The sequence below is a fragment of the Phaethon lepturus genome, unplaced genomic scaffold (assembly GCF_000687285.1).
Source record: "Phaethon lepturus isolate BGI_N335 unplaced genomic scaffold, ASM68728v1 scaffold6217, whole genome shotgun sequence".
NCBI lineage: Eukaryota > Metazoa > Chordata > Aves > Phaethontiformes > Phaethontidae > Phaethon > Phaethon lepturus.
This window is the reverse complement of record NW_010553980.1, coordinates 112,789-140,696: the sequence shown is the minus strand read 5'-3', so window position 1 is coordinate 140,696 and position 27,908 is coordinate 112,789. Positions and strand designations below refer to the sequence as shown.

The following is a 27,908-nucleotide window of genomic DNA, read 5'->3' as shown; positions in this document are numbered from 1 at the left end:
GGAATAAATTTTATTTCTTCTCTACAAAGCAGAGGGATTCATTCCAAGTGCTGGTTGAACGATTTGCTCTGCTGTTAGTGAGTCATCTGTGACCTGTGCCCGATTCCTGCAGAGGAGTTGACTTTTTGTAAGGATTTGCCTATGAATTCAGACTATTTGGCCTTTTTTGTCTGAGGGTTTGCTTCAGATATTCATGTTGTGTGACTGGCTGACTGGTGCTGCTTTTGCTCTCAGGTTGGGTAAGTGAATGCTTCAGACAGGCAGCCAGAAATGTAATATGAAGAGATGCTCTTCAGTAATCTGGTATTTGGGGTTGTCCTTAACCCCATATTTCTGTTTCGTATCTTGGGACAGGTACCACCCCACCAGGCCTGTCTGTTGGTAAAAAACCCAAACTAACCACTGTTCCCCAGGTCCTCTGAAGTAAGTTAAGAGCTTGTTTTCAGAGCAAGTAGCCTTCATGGCTCCAGCCTGAATTTTGGGAGCAGCCTGCATTTAATCTCTATGTGGGTCTCCATCCACTGATCTGCGCAGCTGCTGGCAGGAGGTCAGCCTCTGTCATGAGAAGTCAGAAAGAGCCAGACTGGAGTCACATTAGGCTCGGTAAACTGCCAGGATGTCTGAATAAGCTAATCATGGCCAGGTCATCATTATCTTAAGTGAGTCAGAGATGTGTCCAGGCTGTTTATTGAGATAATTGGGAGAGGGAGGGAGGGATGTTTGCAATCTGTGGGCTAGAGTGGTGAGGTGGTGGAGTGTATTGCAACATCTGATACAAGAGAGAAGGAGCTCATGGCCTTGCAAGTTGATGTTCTGCATGCGTCTGATGCCTGGTCCCACAGGGATTCAGTCCCTAGTGTCAATAACAGGGATGTAAGGTGGCACCATGATAATGCAGTGTGAACTTTGCAAACACCACCAGTGTGAGCTCATTTTGCCAGGCCGAAGAGTTTGTACCTCTGCTCTGATTTCCTCATGAGACCTTGTTGCCTGGCAATTTTAGAGATATTCTGGATCAACAGAGCATTTTGGTTTTGCTGCATCAGTGCCAAGCAGTATTTGGGGACGATAGGAACAGCTGTGCACAGTCACTCCTTGCTTGATAGTGCCTGGTCCAGTCCCCTATAAACTGCTGAAAGTGGCTGCAGGTTTGCTTTGTGTTTTCTGAGACATGTTTGTTCATCGAATGGTGCCAGAAAGGCTTGCAAGTTTAAAAGTGTTTAAGCTCCAGTCATGCGCTCCGCACTGCTCGAACAACTCCAGAGGTACACATCCCCCAAAGCCATCGCATCTCATGCTGCACAGACGTTGCAGGCAACTGAGAAAGGACTCGCTTAAAGACAAGTAAGTGTAATTTTTCTCCTTCCCGGGAGCTATTGTGTGTAATATGTTGAATTCAGACCTCTAGCAGGAATTATTCTGATGGATCTCCTCTAAATGCATAAAGGATAACTGACTGCATTAGACAGTATCAGTGAGAAACTGTCAGTCCTTGCTCAGGAACTAGCAGGGGCTCTTCTGGCTGGAAATGCTGCAGACCTGGCACTGTGTCAGAGCTGAAAACCTGAAGAGCCACGTGCTGCTGGAAACTGGGGTTAACCCCCACCACTGCTCCTGTTTGACTGCCCAGGTCAGGGCTGGCGGCTGAGGGATGCAGCTGGGGTGCCAGCAGGTATGGCAGAGCTGTGGGAGGTGTTCAGCATGGCTGTTCACTCCTTTAGAAAACTCGGGAGCACGGAACTTGCAAGGGTGGCTACTTGATGGTAGCGCCAGTCTTTCATTTTCATCAGCAGTAAGCAAAAAAGGCTCTGGTGTGCCTTAACCCTTCTGTCTGGTGCCAGCAGAGCATGCATTTCAGATGGATTGCCTCTTTTGCAGCCTCATGAAACGCTTGGCACTCAGTCCCAACAGAAGATCTGTAGCTATGGCTTCAGAAGGCGGCAGCAGAGTCCCTGACAGTGCATCTTGGATGAAAATACTGTCCTGTGACTAGACTGAAAGATCAGTTTAATCCTGTTAACCTCAGAGGGGACTCCTGGGAATTGGGTACTGTTCTCTGTAGGTCCTTAAGCTCCTCTGCATGACTGTAATGAGCGAAGCATCTAATCTTGTGCCAAACTTCCTTCCCTGGATTCAGTGGTGCTGGCCTGAGCCCCAAAGAAAACGGGCAGATTGATATCAATAGCAGTCTTACAAGGGAAGGAGAATATCTCTTGCCAAAAAAACAGAGTCACTCTTAGGAAATAAAGAAGACTCCTGAGCATAGAAGATATCGTCAGGTACACCCAAATGGGTAAGGATCAACAATGTCTCTTCTAAGGAAGAAGATCTCCAAGACTCCAAAGAGCAAGGAAATGTGGTGATCATGAGCTATAGATACAGCATAGACTGAAACGTGGCTCTTTGGTCCTGAAAGGACCACTGAAAACAAATGGGCTGTACAGGAATATATTTAAGTGGTCCTTTGAAGGGATGGTTCAACCTTTTGGGGCATGTCTGTGCCATTAGCTTATGGTACTGTGAAACTCAGGTTTGCTGGCTACCTGGGCTGTTGGCCTGCCAGCACAGGAAGGGAGGCATCCCATAGCTTGCTGGACATGAGCCACAGAGGTCTTTGCTGCCAAGCTTGCCCTGACTGAGATCTCTCCATCTCTTGCCTGTGCTCCCTTCTGAGTAACGATGGATCCTCACGGGCTTGAAGCTTTCACCAGATCTCACCCAGGCCCGTGCTTATGTTCCCCGGCAAGAAATCAGAAGATGGCCATCTCTTCGGTTGGAAACAAGGTTACTTTGACATAACATCCTTGGAAATGCCCGAAATGATGCTCTTGTCTGGAGAAGTAAGTAGATGTTTGCTGGTCATGGTGCAGGGATGTGTGTATGTTTGTGTTTGTATGCACAGTAAGAGTCAAATATTGATGGTGGAAAGGTGGTGTTGGATTTCTAAGGAAAGAGACACAATCATTAAATGTGATCTACTGCCCAAGGCAGAGAACTGGAAGTTGGGATGGTAAAGTCCTCAGTGGATTAGGCTGTGACATGGAGGTAAGTTTTTGCTGCAGCTTCCCCCCATCTGTAATCCTGCATAAATGATTTAAGTCCCCTGCGGTGCACTGGCAGTGTTTGTACACTCTGGCTGCCAGGGATGAATGAGAAGAGCCTGGCTCTGAGCTGGTCCTGGGCGTGATTCAAGAAAGCAATTCTTGAGACCCTCATCAGCAAGCACATCTCTGTGTGGTAGAGACTGAGCTGGAGTCTCCCACAGAGCTCAGCTTCAAGCTCAGACAGCTTCTGAGTCTGGAAAGAAGTGGGGAGCCACAAGGGTCCTTTCCCAAGGGACATCCCAGTCCAAGAGCAGGCATTGCACATGCTGCTCCCTGCTCTCTCAACACACTCCGAATAAAGACTCCTTGTTCTAGGAGATATAGATATATATATATATTTTAAGGTTCCATGAATTATTCATAGCCCAAAGATGAAACCAAGCATCAGAGCTAAGGAAAGGCTGAGAGTGTGAGGCGAGGAACCTTCCATTATTTATTGTACTAAATCTTGACCTGGTAGCACCTTCTTCTCATGATCCTGCCTTTGCTTTGGGAAGCCCTCTTTCCTCCTGAAAATCTGAAATACTCTCCTGCTTTCAGTAGATGATTGTAGCAAGAACCTAATCAGCTGCTTCCCTTGTTGTGCAGCTTGATTGCTGGCCTTTAAAGGAGTAAAACGTATAGCCTAGTGAGCCTGTGAGAGCACAGTGGGTCTGCTGGGAACAGCACAGGCATGTTGGCTTGGATGGAGAACAAAGAGTCCTAGGTATGCACTGGGGTTGAGAAGGGTTGAAGGGTTAACACCGGGTCTGGCAAACAGTGGCAGGGAAAAATGTAATTAAATAGTTTGGAAAGAGAGGCTGGCTGCTTTCTGACTGTGCCAGGCAGTTCCAAGGCTCAAAGCCAGCTGTGAATAAGGGCTCCTGTTCATTTGTGGTCACTTCGTGGTCAGCATGAAATGACTTTGTAGGTGTCGGCCTCATTCCTGGCAGCCAGATGTCCACAGGACAGAAAATCTCTATGGTTTCTGGGGTGCAGGCTGATGCCAATGACTAAATCCAGAGTGTGTCTGCATGGCGTTGGATTGTGGTGTCCTGACTTCTTGGCAAAAGGAAATATTCAACATCACCAGTCTAAATAGCACCAGAACTCAGTCAAGAAAGTGAAAACACAGGTAGAAGAGAGGTTGATTGGTTGGTTGGTTTTTCTTTGTGTGTTTTTTTTTGTTTGATTCTGTAGTCTAAGAGAAGGGCTGGAAGTTGCACTTTCATTTTATAAAATCATAGTTTTCTTTCTTATTTCAGTTGTATTGCAGTAAAAATTCAGGTCCTGCCTGTCCTGATTAAATAGAAAAATGTTGTACCACAACAACAGGAAACTATCATGTTGTCTTGTTACTGCCTTTTTAATTACTGTGACCAATTCATTGGCAAGAGTAATATTATTATTGCTAAAGGCTGGAGACACCTTCCCTTTCTGTTGCTATACGGCCCCAGGGCTTGTAAGATGCTGCTTTGGCAGTAAGGTGAGATAAAGAGAACTTCATTTATTCGCTGCTCTTCATTTGTGCCAGCACAAGAGCTTATGAGGCCACGGTGTAACCCAGGTGTCTAGTATGATCCAACTTAAAAATAACCCCACTTCCACCCCTGCACCCTCAAAAGTTATTTTTCACCCAGAACATTTCAGGGAGCTGCTTTGCTGAACAACAGTGACAGCATGAGGGAGGGGGAGGCCGGCGATGGGGTGGGGATGGCAGGCACCCGTGGGGATGGGAGGGAGGACAAACGCCCAGGCAGGTTTCACCATCAGAGCTGGCAGCTGATAGTTTGCAGCAAGCCAGAACCGTGACACCCAAGAAGGCTGCTGCAAAAACTGGGGGAGAAATATTTGGAAGCATGTGCTCTTTCTAAAGATTTTATTTTTTAATAGAGAAACCTTTCAGGCCCCTTTTTAATTCATAATAAAGAGCAGGTTGAAAAGAAGGAGAGGGCAAATGAAGACAGTGAGGCTTGCTAACTTCCTTTAAAGCTGGAAGGTCACCTTTAAAAATGGATGAATGCAGCGTTTGGAGGAAGCTCCGAGGCAGCAGGCCTGGGGTTCAGTACTAGAATAGGAGGCAGAACAAAGATGAAAAGAAGAATCCAGTTGGGATCTAGGAGTAGCTGCAGAGCTGCAAGTGCCCGTGGTGGACTTGCGTGGAGGCGATGTTTAAGGGACCTTCTCTGCCCGCTCTCTGAAAGCTGCTGTTGCACGTGGTGATGTGCTGGGGAAAGTTAAGCTGGGTGCTGGATAGCCAGCTGGACTGCGCAGGAGCACCTGGGTGGGTGGTATCCTTGTGGGTGTAAGATGGAGTTTGGGATAAAATTAAGGCACTGCCTGCACATTTCACATTCAGGGATGCTGAGTAACCCTAGAGATGTCTCGCCTGCTCTGGTTGTGTTTGCACTGACTTCTCCCCTTTCCTGGCACCCCTCGGCAGCGGGAAAAGGGTGATCACAGAGTGATTGCTTGCTGGCCAGAAAGCTTTTGGGATGTCTTTTGGATGGTTTCCTGGCTCTCGCTACTTTGGTCCACTTTGTGAGCTGGTGAAAGTTGTGGTAGTGCCACTGTGTCATATGGAGTTATGTGAATATATTCCCTTCTCCTTACCCCATGCAAATCACACACTGGATGCTATGATACAGCTACATACTTCATGCTCCTTAGTTACCTGGTTCAGAAACCAGGCATTTCCTCCCCAGAATACCTGAAAAATGTGACGTTGCAAAGAAAGCAGCCCAACATTTGAAAAGGTAAACCACCCACTCTGTGTCCAACAAGGTGCTTTCTCCCCCATGCTCCCAGTGCCAGCCCTTCCCACCTTTCCTTGGAATCCACTGGGCACAGGCTGGAAGCTGCCTGGTTGTGTAGTGAGCACATGGCAGCTCTTTCCTCTTCTCTAACCGAATCAGGCATATCCCCAAGGAGCTTCATACAGGCTCCAGGTTTGGACCTCAAATAAAGGGCCTGGGTAAGCACAGGCAAATGCATTTCCCCTCAGTCCCTTCCAGTCAAGGTGAGATTGCTCCTGTGAGATCGTTGTGTAGTGAGTTGAGAGGACAGGATCGCAAAGGAGAAAGGACTTCTATGAATGTACAGTTAGTCTGTAAAGCTTTGGGATCTGCTGAGAAATGCTGTCTACATGGTGTTTTGTCCTGCTGTGTTGCTTCCCTTTTTCTGTATCTGTTCTATTTGAAGGTTTTTAGAGCAGTTTTGCAATCAATAGTCAAGGAGACTTGCTAAGGGTCTAGTTTGGAGGCCATTTTCAGGAAGGGAAACTGAGGCAAGTGTGTTGCCTTCCCCAGGCTGTTACAGTTCCTGCAGAAGCACATGGGAGCGCATGGCCAGACAGGGAACAGGACCCCAGGGGAAGTATGGGGGCTGTGACCAGAGAAACCTGTGACCCTGGCACTGGTCTCAGCTGTGTCTGCCCTGGGCAGAAGCCCCCTCTAACAGGGAATGAAATTATATTTCTTAGGGGTTCACTTAAGAACGGAACTAATTTCCTATTTAAGCACTTGCCTGTCTTGCCCACTGAGCCAAGGCACAGGGGCATCAGGCACATGCTATCTATCGCTTATTAAGTGGTTTAACAAGCCCAGCTAATTACAATGTACTCAAGGATTTTCTAGCTTATGAAAGTAGTCCCTTTTTGTTTGTGTCAGTGCTTTAATACATTAATACTCCAATTAAACCTCAGGGTGTTTGTGTGCTCACACGGCTTAATGTACAGGAAGGCATGTTGATGTCTTTCATATCAACTGGGGCTTCTCCGGCTGTTTCAGCTCCATCTCTGAAGGGATGTTTGTGGTTTCACCCTCAACCTTGTTGCTGAAGGGACACGCATCACCTGCACAAAAACATAGTTCAACCCACCCGAGAAGTACATTGCTTTACAAGTCTCTGGCAGGCACGGGTACTCTCTGTCGTTAAGGTTTCCTTCTCTCAGGCAGGCCTGGGAGACTTTCTCATCTTTATTTCCATCCCGGTGCTGATGATACAGGCAATTTGTGCATGGAAGTGTTGTCTTCTCTCCTTCAATTAGTCCCGAGGGGTCACCAGTGGGAGCGTTCTGTCTGCGACACTTGCACTTGTTTGCAAAGGGCCCGGCACATTCGTTAAGCCACGTGGGTAATGAGCGATAATGAGTGCACAAGGCACCCAGCGTGAGTCGGTGCAGGGACGGGGCTGGAGCGGGCAGCGAGGGTCAGAGGGAAAAGCCTCCTTCAGTGCACTTCAAGTTCAGTGAAAAGACGGCAGTTGGCGGGGGAGGAGGAGGAGAAAGGACAGATTAAAGGCAATTGAGCAGCTGTAATAAATACACTTGAAACTGAAGAGCATCTAGGATGCAGTGATTATATTCCCTGCAGAGCTGAAGTGCTGAGGAGGGTCTGCAGAAAAGGCAGCCATACAAAACCACCGGCCTCTCAGCGGGCGGGCTCACAGGGAATGCAAAACGAGGCGAAGAAAGCTGGCCGGGCTTTAATGCAGGTCTTTAAGATACAGTTGGGAAGGCTGCCCTAAACACTCAGTCTAGTAAAAATCAAAACAATAAAAGAAGAGATGGAAGAACGAAAGTACGCCAGGCTGGCTAAGCCAGAGGGAGAGACCGTGATGGGGCACTGCGGAAGTATCACGGTGAAAGGAGAGGGGAGGAGGAAGAAAGCAGGAGAAAACAAAGGGACGGAAAGCAGCAGCCGTACGGGATGCTGAGGGTGTATTTCAGACTACAAGGTCCTTTTGCACACAAGTATCTCAGAGACAATGAAACTGGCCTCACAGCAAGGAGGGGTTTGGAGTTTCGAAGAGAACAGTGAGCTGCTGCGGGGGATACGAAGGAGAAAGTGCTTATCTTGAGAGTGCTATATGGAGAACTTAGACTGGCGACAGAGAACAAAAGCCAGCTTATATCAACGATAAGAGGAGAGAAGGACTATTAAATTATTTGTCATCTGCCAAAATTGCATCCAACTTTATAGAGGATGAAGAGAAAGATCTCTCCATATCAGTGGCCAGCTGTTCAAGGGCACGGGACAAGGTGAGCATCCTCTGCAGATGGAGGACATCCTGTAAGGTACACAACTGTGGGCATGCACATGACTTGCTGAGCTCTTCACTGCCATTTTAAATCACCTGTCTAAAATGGGGCAGATGGATGAGAGTTGGAGGGTGGTGGACATAACGGGGATAAAAGACAGACCAGTAAGTTTAGTGTTTGCTCTGGGAAATTCTTGGAAATCTTCTTAAACTTTAAGGGATGTTGTGGGAGAACACCTGGAAAAGCAACGTTCTGTGGAGGCTTGAAGTAGTGGGAGGTCGCACTCAACTAATCTGCTGGCGTTCCCTGAGGCGCTAACTGCCACTACATATAAGGGAAATTCAGTAAATAGAGTACACTGAGATTTTCAGCAAGTATTTGACAAGGACCAGCATCAAAGATTAATGACTGGGGGTAGAAGAACTGGTATAGGATTTAAAATAAAAACCTGTGTGGAAATCTGCCCCAAGAGCATGAGAAAGAAAGGAGCTGTTGCTAAAAGTGTTTCCAATTGGAAAGAGGTTGAAAGCGATGTGTCCTCAGTCAGTCTTAACCATCTGTATTTTTCATAATGTCTGCTAATGATCTGCAAGGAAACACTGAAAGCAGGAGCCAGAGTCATCCCTCCTGTGGCACCACGAACGTGAGTGATTTTTCACCAGCGCTGACTGTGGCCGAGGTCCTAAATGTGCCCAGTGCCTCTCCTGATTTGGGAAGTGTTTGAGAGAAGAATCCCAAGCAAGAGAAGAGAACCAGAGAGAGAGAACAGCTCTTTGACCCTTCTGCAATACTGTGAGCAGCACTGGGAATATACACACACTGGAGGAGACGTGGTATGGGGACACTGCAATTTATGCAATGGAGACACAGCACTCTCTATGAAAATGGATAAATGAAGCAAGCTGGACAGCATAGGAATCTTTTCCTTCATTGAACTTCTAGAAATGAAGATGTGATTTTGAACAGCTTGGTAATTATTCTTTTCTTCATTATTTTTAAATTTTGTCTGCTTTCTCTACAATTCCAGTTTCTAGTCTGGAGGCCTTGGATGACTTGATGTGAGCTCTGTTTGCAGGAGAATTGCAGCCTGGCTGTGTAAATGCAAGAAGTCTGAGTGAAGTTCTGAACTTTGGGTGCTCATCTGCACTCAGATATTTATCAGGGTAGGTTTGCCCGTTACAAATGGTTTGCCCATTTCCCCTGGCTTGAAAAATCTCTGCTCTGGGAAAAGGTTAAGGGACTTGATTTAAACTCTGATTGATAAAGAAAAGATATCAAGGTGACCTTTATAATAGAAGCTGAATTCGGAGTCACTTTCCAAGCTCAGATTGCAATAATGAAAGAGGATTTGCAAGCAGACCGATGGATTAGATTAGTGGAAACTGGCCTCTGATTTTTCCATATTATCATCCCAATATCTGATGCTGGCCCTCCAATCAAGACAATTCAGGAAAGCAACATATATACTCTTGTTCAAGACATTTTCCGATGAAATGAGACCTGTCCTAAGCTGGTGAGGAGAAACAGCTAGTGGCATTATCAGAGATCTTTCCACCATTACACCCCACCCTGTGGTCTGCAGCATTACCCACATATTCATCTAGAAATTGCTGTTGCCAGCTTTGGGAGGTCCTTTTTGTGCCTCTGCATCCTCAGCTAACTGCAAAACATTATTTCCCTTTCCTTCCTTTCTCAGCAACCTTGCTTATTTTGGTCCTTTCCACTAGCAGAACGGTCTTGCTGTAAAACTCCACTATACACGTTTAAATTTAAGCTGTTAAGCCTTATATGATATATATATGAAGGTGTATATATATAATCTTGTTTTTGTAGATGAAGATCCTAGTAGGTTGCCTTCCCCGTGTGTCTTGAATACCAACTTAGCAATCATCCAGTCCTCACACATAGATCGTTTAAAGCTGAACATGCACCTTTTCACCATCTGCAATTAATCATGTCTTCTGAGGCTACCAGCACTGCAGAATGTTTTCTCAAGTCTCACCAGGGCCCTTAAGAAGAATTAACAGGGTATTTTTCCCCTGGTGCAGACATTGATGTTTTGCCACAGGAGAAAACTGTAGGATTTTTTTTTTCCCCTCTTGTACACAGTGAAGTTCGTGATGTTTTTCTGTGAAAATTCACCCTAATCATCTGGCTCATAATGGTGTGAGGCATCACTGAAAGATAACAGACAAATGGACAAATATACAGTCTTTTATTACCTCATGTTCTCCCCATGCTGGGAGTGGCAGAGTCAATAAACCAAGATGGAGTCTCATTTATAATCATAATAAAGGCAGGACACGGCAGGGATACGATAAAGCAGTACCATCAGGGAAGGAAGGACAGTGTCCTAACAAGAACATGTGGTTCCTTAAATAGTCCTGAACTCCTGGTGATGAAGGATTTCCAAAGCCTTGTCCAAGGAGAACTTTTTCTGGTTCACTTCTTGCTCCTCAAAGCACTCTGTTTCTGCCAAGGAAAGGAAGGTGGTGTTGGCACGACGGTGCCTCCGCTCAGCCAGCGTCTGTGAAACGAGTCAGGTCCCACTGTAGAGCAGCTCCGGGGTCGACACATGGCTGAACTGCTGCCTTTCAGAAGTCCTCTTCTGCAGGATGGACCCAGGGCACTGCTGGGCTCCTTTCTCTCGTCTAGAGCTGCCCTGCCATTACCCTGCTCATTTTTCAGCAGCGAGTGGGACCTGAGAGGAAAAGTGGATTTCTCTTTGTGTGAAGCATCACAGGAGCACCAGCCCAATATTCATTGCATCCTACCTGTGGCTCAGACATGGACCAAAGGGGTACAGGAAGCCCCAACTATGCACAGACCTGGAGAGTTAAAAGAGGACCAGCTGCTATCTCCATCAGATTAGCTAATTCCTGTGTACGATCCGTCCGTCTCTTTATTCCTTCTCTGCATAATTTGCTGCCGCATAACAATTGCCGAAATCACCCAAACCACAGTAATTTTAGAGCCTAGCAGGCAGAGCTGACTCACGTTACTCCTCCTTCTGTCAGGAGAAGTTGGCAAGATGAAAAAAGGGATGGGGTTGTGCAGACAGAACAAGTAGGGAGAAAGCCAAGGAAACCTCAGGCAGGAAAAAAGACGGAGCAACGTCCATTCGGGGTGTTAGGAAAACATGAGTCTGAGGGAACACTTCATCAAGCCATAGACGTAAGCGCACCTCCTGTGTTGGTCCTGCGAGAAAGGGAGTTGGAGGAGGTGGGAAGGAAGGGGAGAGATGGAAATTGGGCAAATTCGAGAGAGGCTTTCTAATGAAATCATAACTTGAGCCTGAGATCTGTCTTTCAACACCTCATGTTTTTACTCCATATGGCCTCACTTCTGGAATTTTCTTGTTCCATAAGTTTGGCTGCATTAGCCACTCTTTTAATCACCACCAAAGGAAGTTGTTGGTGAGAGAATGATTTGGCATGGGGCAAGAAAGACATAGGTACCCAGAGATCCCAGAAGCAAAACAAAAGGAAAAACAAACCAGAAGATGCTATGTTTTGTCCTTTTCCTTTGTGATGATGGTGAGGCTGGCAACAATAAGAAGCATTTCCAACTTGCTTGGAGCTTTAGCTGGAAAATGCAGAAGACCAGGACCTCTCACCAAATTTCCTGCTTTGAGATGGTCCAGAAATTCTGTCACAACAGATTTTTCTGAAAGTGTTTTTGTACTTCCACATCTGAAGGGAACTGCGCTTCATCTAAAAATATTTCTTCATTTTGTACCCAACTTCGGGGACAGTTCTTGCTCTGGTGTGGGTTCTGCACGCTCCAGAACTCAGAATGGGTTCTGCACCAGGGACCACAGCTGTCATTCGGCACTCGAACCACTTCCAAACCATACGTCTGTCTTTAATGCCACACTTCTGATAGTCACGTAGTCCCCAGAACATATTCAATATATCTGGAATTTTTTAGCATTTATAGTGGGGGCACATTAAGATCGGAAGCTGTTAGGAAGACAATGACAGCAGTCGGAATAGGCAGAAGCAGTATATGCCTGTGGCTAGGTCCTTCAAACCATGGATCAGGCCAGAGACTGAACAACATTGAAACAGTAGTATCAAAACCTCCTAAATCCTCCAAATTGCACGGAAAAGGTTAACGCTCTAACCTGAACCCAGTGCTACAAAATCTACCTGGGTGTGCAAGCAAACTGCAGCAGGGCTCCGAGGTTGACTGCTGGGACCAGGATGGCACCAGCAGGGTCTGGCTGATGAGGCCGAAAAGGGTAGTAGATTGACCGTGGGAAGTCTGTCGGTCAGAGTCGTGCCCCGCTGTGGGCTGAGCTCTCCTGTTACCTGTTGGAGGGAGCAGTGGGTGCTAGCAGCCATGACGCACAGCACGCTTTTGTGTCTGCCTGTTGCTCCAGGTGGGGATTGCAGTCTAATCAAGGCTGTTGCAGAGGTAAGGGAGTTTTTTGGTGCTGCTGCCAAATTAAGGAGCGGGAGGAAGACCCAGTGCAGGGATGAGGGTTGGGAGAAAGGCTCATGTGGTGGCATAAGCCAGTTAACCCAGCCCTGCGTGACATCCTCCTGCTGGTGCCAAAGCCCAGGGGACAGCAAAGGCGAAAGCTCAGGCTGAGTTTACTGAGAGCAAACTCCTTCCTACAGAGGACCCAGCAGCTCCTTTCTGGCCTTGCAGCAGCTCAGCGTGATTCACAGGCAGGCGAGGAAGGGCTGCTGCCCGTGCCAGGTACTGGAGCCGGTCCCCACCTCTCTGCAGTGGAGCTCTGACTGGAGAAATACGAGGCTCGACGCTGCCTGAAAGCAGGAGCTGCCTGGCTTCTGGCCCCGCTGGAGGAGGCAGAGCCCTGGCAGTGAACTCGCAGGCTGGGGGAGCCGATAGCCAAGAGGCTCTGAGACCTCGGAGGCAGAAGGTAAGCCTCTGCGTTCCTGCTGGGAGACGGTCTCAAAGCCGCGAGGCTGCTGCTGAGACCCGGTCGCTTCCAGCTTTCTTGTGATTATCCATCTCGGCAGTAGGATGCTCTTATGTGTCTGATTACTGCATTGTTAAAGCCTTAAGCCTGAAATCTCACTACTGCGTGGTCCCTCAAGGGGCAGCCAATCCTCCTCCATCCCTCCACCAGTAATCCCTCCCTTCCCTCGAAAAAATAATAAAAGAGAAAGACAAGTGATATCTGTCTGCAGCCGTGTTTTCCAATCAAGTGAAAACTAGCTGGAAAATCAAATCAGCTGGTAAGTTCCTGCAAAACACAACTCTATCTCTTTAAAATCTCCCCTTTTGAAGGGATGAGCTGAACAGCAATAGCTGCTGTTGTAAAACAAACCATTATTCCTCCTCTCCAAGCCCCCTCCCTACAGACACATGAGTCTGAGGGAGGCAGATGCTCTCTGAAGACTATTTTCCTCCGTTAAATAAATTCACTTTCAAATAATGTGTAATTAAATGTGTGGTATTGAATTAATGTTTTATTTCGAGTGCTTTGGCAGCAGGGGACCTAGGGGCCTGGCTGGTGGAAAGAAAACACGTTCACCAGGAAGACTCTCTTCCCCTCTCTCTTTTCCTTTTCCTCCCACCCTGCCAAGAATCCCAGTCCCTGTGTCCAAAAGCTGCTGGAGTGTACCACTGAGTTGGTGAGGAGGATCCTTTGTGTAAGGTCCCTTGTATGGTATGTTGCCACGGGGCTCTTGGGCATTTTGCCCAAAGCAAAGACCTCTGCAGCCCACTCCGGTCCTTCCTCTACCTGCCTCCTGCCGGGCTTAGCCTTCCTCCTCAGAAGAGCCCAGTTGTGTAGTTAACTCTTGTACACAAAAGGCAGAGCCCGAGTGTCCTCTCGGGATGTGAAGCTGGTGCTGGATGTCTAAGGAGACAGACTGCTGAAGCTGGAGAGGCAGTTTGGCTTTGCAGCTTAGTGTCAGCCAGGAATTATTTGAGAGGGTGTGGGAGACGATGGTACTGCTGCAGAGGGTCAGGGCACAACTGGGACCCTTCTTACAGCAGGGTGCCTGGTCCCGAACCCTGACCCCAGCAGCTGCAGGGAACCTTGCAAACATCAGATTTCCTTTAGGAAGTCTTCCAGATCTCCATACTAAAGGGTATTTTAACCATTGAAGCATAGGTGAAGGGATTTACCTTGTTGGATCAAGGAAGTGTCCTGTTGATACGATGAGCTCTTGCTTGAGTAATTATAGCAAGTCACATACCTGCAGAAAGAGGAGAAGGTGGATGTTGTCTTAAAGGCAAGAGCCCACTGCCGTGCAAGGCCCAGCTGTGCTGGAGGCTTCCTTTCCTTCTTGCTCTAGTCATTGCCAAACATTTGCTGGGGGTGATGACAGGACCCTTCCTTTTGCTGCAGTTCCTCTCTTTTGGGTTCTCCCCAGGATGGCTGTGCTTCTGCAGGGCTCTGATGTTGTGCATCCCAGCTGAGACTGCTCAGCACCCAGTAGCCATGGGACACTTTATATTGCTCTCTTCATAAAATAGTTACTAAGAAGTGGTTTGTACTCAGATTAATGGGACTGAAACAGATGAGAAGAGCTTGAAATCATGTTTTGTTTTCATAGGAGTTTTAAGCTGTGACAAGTTTTTGCTTAAAAAGTGTTTGTGGGATGGTGCCAACCACATTCTAACATTATTATTTTTCAGATTTTTTTTTCATGAAGAAAACGAAGGTTTGCTTTGGTTTGGGTTTAAACTTTGCAGGTATGTCACACCAGGTAATGTCACCTGCTTCCAAATGGTTTTGAGAGTGATGTGGTGAGGGAGTCTGGCACTCTCTGGGCTTGCATCTGCTGAGTTGTTGGTTTATGGAGCGATTGCGCTTTGCCTTTCTGTCTGCTCCTTTACACGCGTGCACACACACTCCCTTTACGCTCACCTTTAGCTCCAAGAGCACTGCACGTAGACTGGCGTTGCCGGCGGTTGCTGTGTGGCTGATACCGGAGCCGGTGCTGCAGCGGAGATGCAGCAGCTCGAGTAACGGCAGCTCAGCAGGCGCTAATCCAGTCGCTCCGTGCCGCTAATCAAATCACTCTGTGGAGCTTGAGGGCTGTTTGCAGGAACGCGGCTCTCCCTCGAATCAAGGCTGGCTGGAGTTAGCTGGCGAGTGAAAGGCAGCCCTTGGGGTCAGGGCTTCCTCTCCACCTGCTATGGTGGAGAGCATAACAGCAGCAAAAGCCGGAGGAGCTGATGATGTCCTAATTGCTGGAGGTATGCTTGGAAGTGGTGGACGTAAGGTATTTTCAAAACATCAGAGTCTGGCTTGCAGAGGTTGCTCCTCTGTTCTCCTCTTTTCTTGAGCTTGGTTACACTGAACGTCAGATTGTCCAGCTAAATGTGTCAAGGCCAGCTATTTTTTAGCAAGGTCCATTTAGCAGCATGTACTGCATTTAGCTCTGGCTCTGCTGGGTCAGCTGGGCAATAATGCCTCCTTCACATCTGGGACCTGCACTCATGCCTTGTGGCTGCGCCCAAGGAATGAAGGGAATGGTAAGAAAATGCAAGGAACTGCAGAAACATAAAGTCGTTGTCTTTTAAGGTCTTTATGAAATGGTATGATCACGACTGTTTGTTTATGTAATATATAGTCAGGCACCAAGGGCTGCCTGGAAGCAAGTTGCCAGCATCTTGGTAAGATACAAGACATCAAAAACAGTCTGAAGAGAGGCTGTGAAGCCAATGACTATACTGGTTTGCTGGAGATTGAAAAGCCTGAGAAGGGATGCAAAGAGGGGGGTAACACAGTAAAAGGGAGAGCATCCTTTGCATTTCAGGTTGCATCAAGGCCAAAGGAGAGATGGATGGAAGATGTGAGAAAGTCTCTATTTTTCTGTATGGACACTGCTGTCATGCAGAATCAGTAAGATTGAAATACTGCCCCCAAAGTGAAGAGGAAGGTCTGAGCAAGGTGGTCTTGTCCATATGGCCCACAAAGAAGGGGGAGGGAAGGACCTTGGTGCGTCCATGTGTTGGAGCCCAGGTGGTTCAGCCAAGGACTGTGCCAGCTCCATGAAGTTCCCAGAGATTCAGATATCGTTTACATAAACCTCCATGATTTGGGGTCTCTTTGAAATGAGTGTCAGAACTGCTTGGTGCTTATAATCATGACTTTTTTGAAGCTGAGTCCTTGAAGGGTGCCTTAGCAGAGGAAGCTGGCAAAGAACCAGTGTTTGAGCATAGCGCCGAGCTGCCAAAGCCTGTATCTGGGCCTCTTCCCAGAGGTGGCTTATGTCAGAGCTGAGAGAGAAGCCACCAGAAGCGGAGGGCTACCTACTTGGAGTCCATACGGAGCTAAGAAACAGCCTGGTTATGTCTCTATTTTTTCAAATTCTATGGGACTTATTCTCCCTTTGTTTATGTGTATTTCACAGTGGTCCGCGATTGAAATCAATATCCTTCATTGACTTTGATGGATTTGCACCAAGCCAGGAGGGAGACTCAGGCTCTGCGCAGCTAGCCTATGCATTATCTTCTCTCACTATGAGACAGGTCTGTGAGAGAATGACTTATCAGCCCTCCAGCAGCAAGGCTTTTTGATCTGGTCCTACCCGATCTGTACACTTTGCTCTGATCAGGTACATTGGGTAACTCATCAACACATTTGGTTGACATCCAGGTTGCAATTGACTGCCTGACATGAAAGGCACTCTGTTTGGTAGTCACATGTCTTAAAGACAAGATTTCCAGTGTAAATTGTAAGTTTTGTTTATCTGATTTTATTTGTCACAGAGCAGGGAAGCTATGCAGAGTTTATTCATAAGAATTATTTTAGCAGTGAGTCAAGAAAGAAGTGAATGTATCATATTGATCGAGAACTTTGCTACCTTTTTGTGGACAACTTAGTGTAAAGAAAAAAAGAAACAACTCTGGCATAAATTAGCTGTTACAGCAAATGACTCAGCTGCTACTGTCATTGTTGTTATCATTTATAAAGTGCTGTTGATGCAAATGAGGCTTTAGAAGCTTATGAAAATCAAGGCCATTACCACAAAGAGCCCAGGATCAGACTCAAATCAGGATACCCTAGAAACACATCTAAAAAAAGTTGGTTTTAAAACGGGGATTGAACAGCAAGAGGGGCAAGAAATAGAAAAGAAGAAGAAATGGCATGAAGTGATAAAGCTAAGGGTGATGGAGAGGTGCAGGAAAGGACCTGCCTCCAGAAAAACAGTGCCACGCGTAGAGGAGAAAAGAAAACAACAGAAAATTGATGTTGGTCTTTTCTAGGTTGGAAGAGAAAGCTGCTGATAGAGGGTGGCAAAAGTAAAAGGAAAGATTTCCATAGTTTTGCTCTGTTTTGCCAGTGAGCTACATGTTGTTTGTGAATTAAGAGTCTGAGGACAGGAAACCCACTAGGAATACAGATGAACCACTGTTTGGGAGTTTGAAAGAAGATGTGCGGAATTAATTTCAGACCTGGTGTAAATGATCCAGCTTAAGAAGTGGTTTTGCATTTTGCTGTAACTTAAGTACTGGCACTGCTCGTGGTTTACTCTGTTTGGAGGTTGATTTGTCCATTTACCTCCCACTGTAGTCATCTGTGTCCAAACACTTCATCATGTGCATCCAGGCTTCGAGAGTATTATCAAACCCTGGTTTTAAGGATGCTGGCTGTGATGGGAATCTGAAATGCAAAATTTGCAGTGTCATTGTACCCACCTCTTTGTCACCTGACCCCCAGGACTGATTTGGAAACAAGACAATAATTGGAAAATTAGATTCATGAAATGTATCCATGCAGCTTCCCAATTTCTGCTCATATGATTGAGATGTGATGGTTATTAGAAAAAGGGTGTTTTCATCTCACACAGTCTGTTACCAGCTCTGTATGCTCTACCTGGGATTTGGAGGTTGAGTCTGGGTCTTTTTGCCATGACCTTGTCACAAGCAAGAGAGATTCTGCAATATGAGTGTAAAAGATGGATGAAGAGTCATTGAATCAGTGATTTAAACTAAAAAGTCCTGGCTTTTCCAGGCTCCATCCTAAGAGCCAGTGCAGAAGTGACCCATCAGGACATGGTGGATTGATGTATAAGAAAAGCAGAATTAATTTTGGTCCCTCTTCTTCCCCTATGTCCCATGGCTGTGCTGGGTTTGCAAGATTAGCAAACTAAAATATGTTTGTGTTGAGAAGAGGAGCAGACATGACTAAGGCACACATGGGAGCAAATATGGGGAGGAAGAAGTTGCTGTTTTTAGACAGCCACTTTTCTGACTGAGTGCACTGTAAGCACAGATCAAGTCAGCCATCCTACAAAAGGAGGTTTAGGTAAGATCGCACTGCAGATCCAAAGCCGCAACCCTCTGCCTTGACTTTTCCAGAGGAAAGGAAAGCTTTCTGCTCTGGAGGCAATTTGTGAAGGTGAGTGCAGTGTCGCAGACTTACCCTCTAGCTAAGACTCTTGCTTACCCACCTGCTACCATCACTGAACTGAAGTCATGGGGCATTTCCAACCAGCTGCAGGTCGAGTGTTTTCCAATGTGGTTCATGTGTTGTTCAGAACAGTGAAGGCAAGAGCTTGAAACACTTTCTCCATGTGTCAAATCTTGATGGACAAGAAGGAAGGTGGGGAATCTGCCCAACTCTCCTTCTGTGTCGTGCAGCAACAGAGTAATCCCAAAACAAGGACTGCAAGATGTTTCATTTAAAACTGGAATTACTTCAGTGTTGTGCACTCACATCCTTCCTGTAGATACAACACGGCCTTGAATGACTTCCCATCACACTGTCAAGTCTGGTTATTTTCCTGTCAGGTCTTACTGTGGTTCCTGCACAGATTCTTCTTTTGAATTGTCTTGTTGGCTTGTTTGTATAAGTTAATGGTACAGGGGGAGGGAAGAAAAAAAAAAAAACGAGTGGTACTTACGGGAAGCCAGTTTGCATCCACCTTGTCGGCAGGGCTGACTGCAGCGCAGCCGAGACAGATTAGCACACCACTGCCTGCCTAAAACAAATACACAGCAGCTGTTTATCAGACAGGGCTCAGCTTTCTCCAGGAGGAGGTAAACAGATTTATGCAGATGAACCTCCCAGGTGCCCTTGCAGCACAGCATCTTTCATGGCTCCTCGGCCTTCCCTGTGAGTTACAGCCAGGACAGACGAGCAGAGATGCAAGGTTAGCACAATAACACGGCCATTTGCACAGTGCCGGCATGGTTTGTCATTGCTTTATGTTTAAAGGCCATATTTAATGGTAATGTAGAATTAATCATAGTGCTGATCTCACTGTGAATGGAAGAATTTCATGTAAACCTCCGTATTTTAAGCCTACAGCACGTGAAAAAGCAATTTATTATACATCACTTATTATTCCATTTGTGCCTAAAATACTGTGAAGCAAAATTTATGGCCATTTGAGGTTGAGAGGAATTGTGATCAGCAAAAGTACTTTTCTGACTCTACATTAAGATTGTCCAGTTGCTGTTAAACTACTTAACTTCATGAACCACTTTTTTTTATAAACATGCAAGTTTACTTTAAATCCAGCAGTGCTACGTGAGTACACTACTTCAAAAGGATTGCTCCTCCCTCAATTCAACTCCCTCTGCCACAATATGTCCTTAAATTCTTCGTATAAATTTTTCCTGAAGCTTTTCAGGTGACCCTAACAATTTTCTGTAAAATCTAGTCTTGAAGATAGATGGCATATTATTTTAATAATGTAGATGTAATTACACAGTCTGGATGCTGGCTCTCAGCAACGTCTGACCGTTTATTAAGATGTTGTTGGGAGGAGGAATTGGAAGCTGAAAATTTTGGACAAGACCCTGGGGAATTCAGAAAGAGAAGTTTGGTTCAGTTCTCATGATGTTACCACTTACTCATCAGAAGTGTAAATAATCTCAAATAGTATCGCTGGTTATTCCTTTGTAACTTTATCTGCTATCAAATGGGGCAATTGGATTGCAATTGCTACATTTCTGTTGGGATTATGAGTTTTTTAAAGTGCCCTTGGGCTCCTGTTAATACAAGATCATTTCCCTGCAGCTTTCTTGACTGCTGCTATTCAGGAGACCAAGAATTCAAATACATGGTTTGTCAATACAGCAAATCCTAGGTACTGTGGTGATGAGTGCTATAGAAATGCTTGCCAAGAGAAAGAGGAAAAAAAAAACCTTTTCCTCTATTAAGTAAATTGGTGGCATTTATGCTTTTCTTAGATTGGGACTTTCCTCACCCAAGTGTATCACTTAACATTTCAACACATAATATTTCAGATTTCTCAAGATACTCCTAAAACACTCAACTAAACCAGGTGGAGAAGGCAAAGTCCACATGTGATTTGTTCTCCCTGGCTGTCACTGCAGATTTAAAACAAAAGTAATTTTGGATGCACCTACCATCCTGTGCCTTAATGTTACTAATATTATTAATATTGGTAACTAACAGTTTTCAGTCTATTGAACAATTAATGAAAAGGTCAACGGGATTCTCTATAGAGGCATCGCTCATTACAAGGCCCATTGCTTATGCAATCTCGCAGCATCCATCTTCCCAAACAAGCAAAAGGGCCAGAGATGGCAGTTCCTTAAACCTGCCTGTGAGCTCCTAATTAGAAAGCTTAATTGTATGAAAGCCATTAGGATGTTAGTCTTCCAATCCATTGGCTTGTTGATGCATTAAGTGGTACCTACGTTGTTGTGGGGCATGCGCTCTCCTGGGTCGATACGGGTGCCTACTCACCTGCCTGGATGGTAGGAATTGCTGGCAGACGGTGATGGCTGTTAGTGATGCTTCCCTGCAGCCAGGTTGAAACCCGGTGTTAGTCACCTCCACCTCCTGCATCTGCAGTGCCCCACGGGAAATGCATCTGAGCTAAGGGGTGCATACCCTACAGCAGCTGTGGCGCATGGAAGAGATGAAAAAGACTCAAAAGCAGTCCACTTTGCGAGCAAGCAGATGCAGGGCCAAGTTATGAATGCCTCAGGGTAGGAGTGGGAAGAAGGCACTGTCCCATTTAATGCTTCTGCTTGAGAAGACCTCTAATGCATCAGCTTTTCCTCACCAAGCACTGGAGAAGAGTGTGTAGCTCTTACTGCCCTGCCAAGACTATGAGGCTGAAGCTGGGGCGTCTGTGCTACCACAGTTCTCAAAGGAGGCAGTGAGGTCCAATGAAAGGCAGTTTAGAGAAGTGGCTGTGCATCTCTAGCTGTTTCCGCAGTTCATTCTGGGCATTAAAAAAAGCCTCTTTTTGCTGCCAGAGGAGCTGTATGGGTGCTGTGATGCCAGAAAGGTGCTTAGAGCTTTGGCAGGAAGTAGCTGTACCCTAGTGTTGTCCCCAAAGGAGAGTATGGAGACCCCCAGCTCTCCTCGCAACCAGTAACATTTCATCTTGACCCAGCATTTGTGGAGATCCTGCTAGTCACTTACCTACCCTTGTAGGTGCCTAGTACCTGGGTAGATCTAACCCTTATGAATGACTCTGTTAGCTGAGCAGACCAATCTTCATAAGCCTCTGCACCTTTCTTAAATTAATAGCTGTTGCTCATTTGAGTCTTCTCGAAACCTCGGTTGCTATTATCTGTCAGTCCGCCATGCTAAATGTCAGTGGAAAGCATCATTGAAAGTAGCGGGTTGAGTTTGCCTGTTGTGCCAGTGACTTTATCCTGGGGTGACCTTGTTTCTGAGGGAAGGGTCGCACAGGAGAAGGCTGCAGGGTCAGGGTCTTGCTGCAGGGCAGTGCTTGGCACTTCCAGCCGCGTCCTGCCAGTGCCCTAAGGTGCATGGGGGTCAGTGGTTCTCCTACCCTGGGGAACGCTTTGACTTGCCACAGTTCAGCCTCAAAAATCTGCCTGAGTTTGGGCTTAAACTGATCCTGATTGAAATGCAAAACTCAACAGGACCTTCTAGTCTCGCCTGGCCTGGCATCAAAAGTATGTGACCTTTGCTACGCCTCACAGGAGAAGAATTATTTCCAGGATCATTCTAAAGAGATTCGGGTCTTTGTAGCAGATTTTGCCCCAAATGTTCCTCTCCCTGAGGGCAAGCTTGCCATGAGCTTGTAGTGAGAACATGACAAAACTGAAGTACTTTCCTCGCAGATGTTTTGCATGAGACTAGCTCCATCCCAGGGATGGCTGCGTTCCGTGGGTGGGTAAAAAGATCCCTGTAGATATTTTTGTAAAGCAATTTCAGATCCTTTGCAGCTTGCTAGAAAATTGAATTAGTTGTTTTCCATTCCCTGAATTAACCCTCATTCATTCTTCCCTCAACCCTCTCCCTCTTCCTCCCCTCCCTCTAACAGATGTCCAGCATATTAAGAGGAGAGACATCGTTTTGAAGAGGGAGCTGGGAGAAGGTGCCTTTGGGAAGGTGTTCTTGGCCGAGTGTTACAACCTCAGCCCCACCAACGACAAAATGCTGGTGGCAGTGAAGGTAAATCCCAAGGGTGAATGGCAGAGAGTATGGCAGGGGCTGGCCGGCGAGGCTGGATGAGCCTGCGTGGGAAAGGGCATCAGGGGAGGGCTGGAGGCCAGGGGCGGAGATTTATCTGATGCTGGAGATTGTGGTAAATCCGCTTAGTCACACAAAGTTTCAGTGTTCCGCTTCAAGGTTGTCTATTCTCACCAGTGCCAAAGCCTCTCTTCCTGCCGACGCGGCCAGGAGGCAGCCGGGGAGGAGAAGCTGGTCTGGAAGCTGTCAGCTCCCGTGCAGCTGCAGCAGCGCAGCGTGGAGCCCACCTTCCCTCCCTGAGGGAGCGGGGCCTTTCTCGTTCCGGATTTTATCTCCTTGTGGAACATGCAGAAGCTGAATCAGAAAAGGGCCTCAGCAAAAACGAGCACTTGAAAGCTAAGCGCGACTAATCAATTTGCTGGGATCAATTTGCTGCAGGATGGGCAAAAGCAACTCGGCTCAGCTCCACTCAGCTCCTGCTTGCCTAGCCACAGGTCGCTCCTGTTTTGGTGATTTTGAGCCGACACAGGTTCAGCTTGGCTTGTGCCGTGCTCTTTGCATGCTTGTGAAGGTCCCCATGTGAGCTGTGCCCCATCAGTGTGGCTTTGGGCAGAGAAGACCATTCAGTGCAGAAATGTGCTCTCAAGTGGCACCAGTTGGCAGACACACGTAGTCTAATCCCCAGGAGTTAATTGATGCCTCCTAAATCCTTGGAAGAAGATCTACATTTGAACCAATGCTCTACAGGGAGAAAGGTTCCAGCCCTCTCTCCAGGATGCTGGAGGCATCCGGTTACTTGAGAGTTGTTTTAATCACTGGCAGTTCAAGCCTTTATTTTTTAGCTCATTTGTCCCCTTATGCTCCGGCCGTGAACTGCAAGATTGCACCTTTCACCTCTGAGACAGGTTAAAGCTGAGGTAGCACAGTTACTCATATGATTAATTGCCTGATTATATGGCTGGTACCTGCCTATCAGTGTCAGCCATCCCTTACGCGATCCCGTCTCTTAAGTCTCTTTAAGTTTCATTTGCATGTAGGCAGAAACAGCGTCCGAACTTGTTTCTGTTAATTGCTACTATGAGCTTACATCTCCAGAGTGCCTTTCATCCTGCAAGATCATACAGATCCAGCTTCGGAGCAGGGCCTTGAAAATCTGGCTTCTTGCCAGCTCGGGGGAGCAAGGAAGGCAGGGAAAAATCCCTCTAATTTGGGCCACATTATAAGTCCTAGGGGGGAAAAAAAAGGGAAAGAAAAAAAGGATTTACATATTAAGTTGAGATTTGGCTGCATTTCCTGAAGGTCTCACACTCCCAGCGGACATTTGTCACTACCTCCCTGGTCCCTGCAGCTCGGGGCAGCAGCGGGACACGCCGGTTAGGGCAGCTGAGCCCCCAGCCCAGAGTCTGTTTCTGCTCTCAGGGACTCCTTCCCAGGGCCAGAGAAAGTGGCTGTGTAACTCACTCGGTTAAATGCACTCAGATTTTCAGCAGATCTAAAGGTTGCAGCCCCGCAGATAAGCTGAGTTTTGATGTGATGGCATGGACAAGCTTCCTGTTTTATTCAGCTTGCTTCTAAAAACATCCTAAGAAATGCACAAAAACTATATTCAGCAAAGAATGTTGAGGTTACAAAGAAGTACTAGAAATGCTGGAGGGGTTGGTATTCAGGGCAAGCCCTCTGAACAGGTATTTTTCATTTCTCTGTGGGCTGCTTTCATTGTGATGATCACTCCTGTGTCTGAGAGCTCCCGAGGTGTGAGCGCACTCCTCCGCACAGCCTCCCGGCGAGGTGCTGGCGTTGTATCATCCCCGTTTTGCAGAGGGCAGATGGAGAAGCAGAGAAACCAAGCTGAAAGCATCCACTTAGGTGGAGGATGGAGTTACTGACCTGCCTTCCCAGCCCCACAGGCAGCAGGCACCAGACCCATATAGACCCCCGCTGCTGCAGTAAACACGTGTCTGCTTGTGCAGACCTGGCCCCGATGCCACGTGAGAGGGGATTTCCCAGCTAATGTTGGAACAAATGACAATTCATGACAACGGCTGCAACCTGCAGGTGCTGAGTGACTTGCTGGATGTCATGTAGGGATCATGTGCTGAAGGCACAAATATAATCCACCCCAAAGCTTCCCAGGGGAGGCATTTCAGTGGTTTTGGTGAGACATCCCTTCTCTTCCTCCGGTCTTGGTCTTCATTCCTTGTTCCACCACTTCCAGCTCCTGTTTCCCTCATTTCTAAATGCTTGGCTGTGCAACCTTAGTAATGTGGGGTTTTAATAACTTTTTTTTTTTTTGTGTATGATATTTACAAAGTTACAGTCCTAACACCTTGTAGAAATGATTGCGTGTGGAGGAGAGGATACCTAAACTCACTGCAGCTTGGAATACTACATGCAACTACAGGAAAAGAGGGAGAAAAGAGGGGGAAGGGACTGTTTTCCTGGGGAAAAATAGGGTAACATCAACTAGCATCAACATTATGAAGATATGAAATGACTACAAGTAATTGGGTGCCTGAGATAAGGATGGATGCTTTGCCATCTGCACAGTGTAACTAACATCCATCTAAATATCTCTAGTCAAGCTATCCCAGAGGACACAGAATTAAAATAAAATTATGCCATGTGACTAGCAGTTTGGGGGCAGAAGAAGGAGATGAGGCAGTGTCCTAAGGCTTGGGTAAAAACCTTGCAGGAAATGTGCTCCAAGGGGAAAAGCAGCTTCTCGCTGCTTCGCTGTGCATGGCATTGCACCCAGCAGTGCCGGGGACCAGCCGGAGGCGCGTTAGCAGCACGTTCAACCCCTTCCCCTGTGCACAGCTTTCTGATGCCTAACATCCCCTTTTAGACATAAATTGGAGCCCGCACCTGCTGCCACCTCTCTTGTCAGCTTGGGGAGATTCAAGGCGTGGGGGAGAGGGGGCAGGCGTATTTGTGTGTGGGTAAGGGGAGAGCTACCTAAGTTCCCCACGGCTGAGGGGAGCTGGTGCACATCGGATTGAATCAGGTTGCCTTGAATCCTTTTCAGGCCCCTTTAGGCTGCACAGTTAAAGCCAGAAGTGGTACTAAAGAGTCCTGGCATGTGGAGGATGGGGAGAATATAACTGACACCCAACAGCTCAAAACTGGAATTGCCTCTTCATTCCCTTAAATGTTTGCAAAGACCCTGCTGATTCTTGTGACCATTCTATCTTGTCAAATGTTCTGGACTTCAACTTTTTTACTAAGTGCTCATGGAAGAGCCCTCCCTTGATACCCTGTGATGACAACACGCTGCTTTCAAACTACCTCTCCGATGCAACTGCACAATAACGTATGAACAAGTGGCCTCCAACCCTGGGGAACCCTCTCCGATCGCTGGCTGCACCCACAGCAACATCTTCATAGCAACCCTGCAATGTCAGGCTGGTCCACACAGCCTGGAGCATGCGAGCTGCCCTGCAACAGCAAAGTGGTGTGCTCAAAGGTGGAAGATGAGATATTCTCAACAAGGGTACCAATTTCAGCATCAGTCTGCCAGGGGAGCTGTTATAAACAGCAGGGAATAAAAACATGATTTTAAAAATTATGAGAAAAGACTTGACAGTGTCCTTCTTCAGAGGCAGTTTGAAAAATCCACACAATAACTGCACAGCCAGGCAAATCCGTCTTCTGAATAAAGGCAGTATAGTCAGCTATTTCAAAATAAAAGACAGATAGGAAGGACTGGCTGGCTCAGGAATTTAATAATAATGAGATATGAAGCCATTCACCCCTAGGTCACCAGTACAAATCCTGCCCAAGCTGGGAATAATTGGAAGCTATTACCCTCTGAGGCTTGTTTGCTGCTGCCTGGGAAATGAGTTGGGGAACCTGCCGGGCCGGTAACTACATGAATGAAATGCTGAGGTGGTGCCACTGACACCTACTGCCAGCCCTCCTAGTGCCACCCAGCTGGTGGCAGCCGTTCCTCTTCCCTCCCTCAGCAGCTCCTCTGTGATGCTGTGACCCACTTGTTCTGGCTTTACCCCGGCCTGAGCCCACCCTGTGTGTATCTGTGCCCCTTCTTTCAGGCACTGAAAGACCCCACCTTGGCAGCCCGCAAGGATTTCCAGAGGGAGGCAGAGCTGCTGACCAACCTGCAGCACGAGCACATCGTCAAGTTTTACGGCGTGTGTGGTGATGGCGACCCGCTCATCATGGTCTTTGAGTACATGAAGCACGGGGACCTGAACAAATTCCTGAGGTACGTGGGAAGGAGGGCGTGGGAGATACTGTACAGCTCCTCTGCAGCCTTGGTGTGTCTTGTTATAGGTCTGTGGTGCACCAGTGACACCACTGCCATGTGGCTGCTGGTGGGCTGGGTAATGAGAGCCCGTTGTTCTGAGTACAGCTTGTAGGAGATAATGGTCCTCACCAGATTTGGTGCTTTATTAGCCCTACCCCAATGTTTCTTCTAAGGTAGTCACAGGGGTGATCCTTGTAAGCTATGGAAACCAAACTTTTCTTCTCCCACTCCAGCAAGTTTGGAACGGCAGGCAGCGTGGCTGCAATCCCTCTCTGCCCTGTGGGGTTAGAAGGACATGAAGCCATGGCTGTCAGCAGCTCCGAGTCCCATACACCCAGCAAAGCCATGCCCAGCTGAAGCAGGAAGGCTGCTAGCCATCACTCCCCATGTCACCGAGCTTCTGGTTCAATAGCATAAGAACCAAAATATTTCTTTGAGAGACTTGCTGGAGTCCTTGGTCTGATTGGTAACCTGGGCATTTATTGATCTCTAGTTCTCATTCCTATATTCAGAAAAGACCTGAAAAATGTTGGAGGAGCCTCAGGTGATGCCTGGTCCTTGTTTCCTAAGCCTCGTCAGACAGAGATCCTGACTGAGATACCAAATATCCTACCCTGTGGCACCATGCTACTCAAGAAACTAGGCAAGACCTGACGAAGTGCCGTAATTGCCTTTGCTGCCTCTAGAGAGGTGCAGATTGCTGGACCGCCCCCCCCCAGTCATCACTGAACCATTTCATCAGCATGAGGCAGATCATTTGTGTGCCCTGAATCCACCAGCGGTGAGGGGCAGGGAGGAACTGTGGGAGGATGTTTGTGGTGCTGTTCTCCCACAATACAGAAATTATGCTCTGAAACCTGCATGCAAGTGGAGTGGTACTTACCTCTTGAAATAATTAGTAGTTTTATTTCCCAGTATTTAGAAAATTGGACCCTTGATATTTTCCTGTTTTGACTGCTAAGTGTGAACATGATTGCAGCAGGAACAAGAAGCTTGAGCACAGCAGGTTTAGATCTAGGGTTGGGATACACTCAGTGATTATTTTTCCACCATCACAGTCAGTTTCTGACCAGGGAACACAGATCCTTCCCTGAGGTTTTAATTTCTAAGCAATCACCTACACCAGAAGAGCACCTATGAGCACCTAAGAGC

At 47.1% G+C, this 27,908-nt stretch overlaps 1 protein-coding gene across 1 annotated transcript in view; it reads left to right on the top strand.

The window, feature by feature from the left end:
• NTRK3 (neurotrophic tyrosine kinase, receptor, type 3) overlaps positions 1 to 27,908 on the top strand; it is a 98,052-nt gene that overhangs the window by 33,614 nt on the left and 36,530 nt on the right. The window contains exons 3-4 of the mRNA XM_010291680.1: positions 22,344 to 22,474; positions 26,542 to 26,714. Coding sequence (XP_010289982.1) covers positions 22,344 to 22,474; positions 26,542 to 26,714 — 304 coding nt within the window. The remainder of the gene's footprint in view (positions 1 to 22,343; positions 22,475 to 26,541; positions 26,715 to 27,908) is intronic.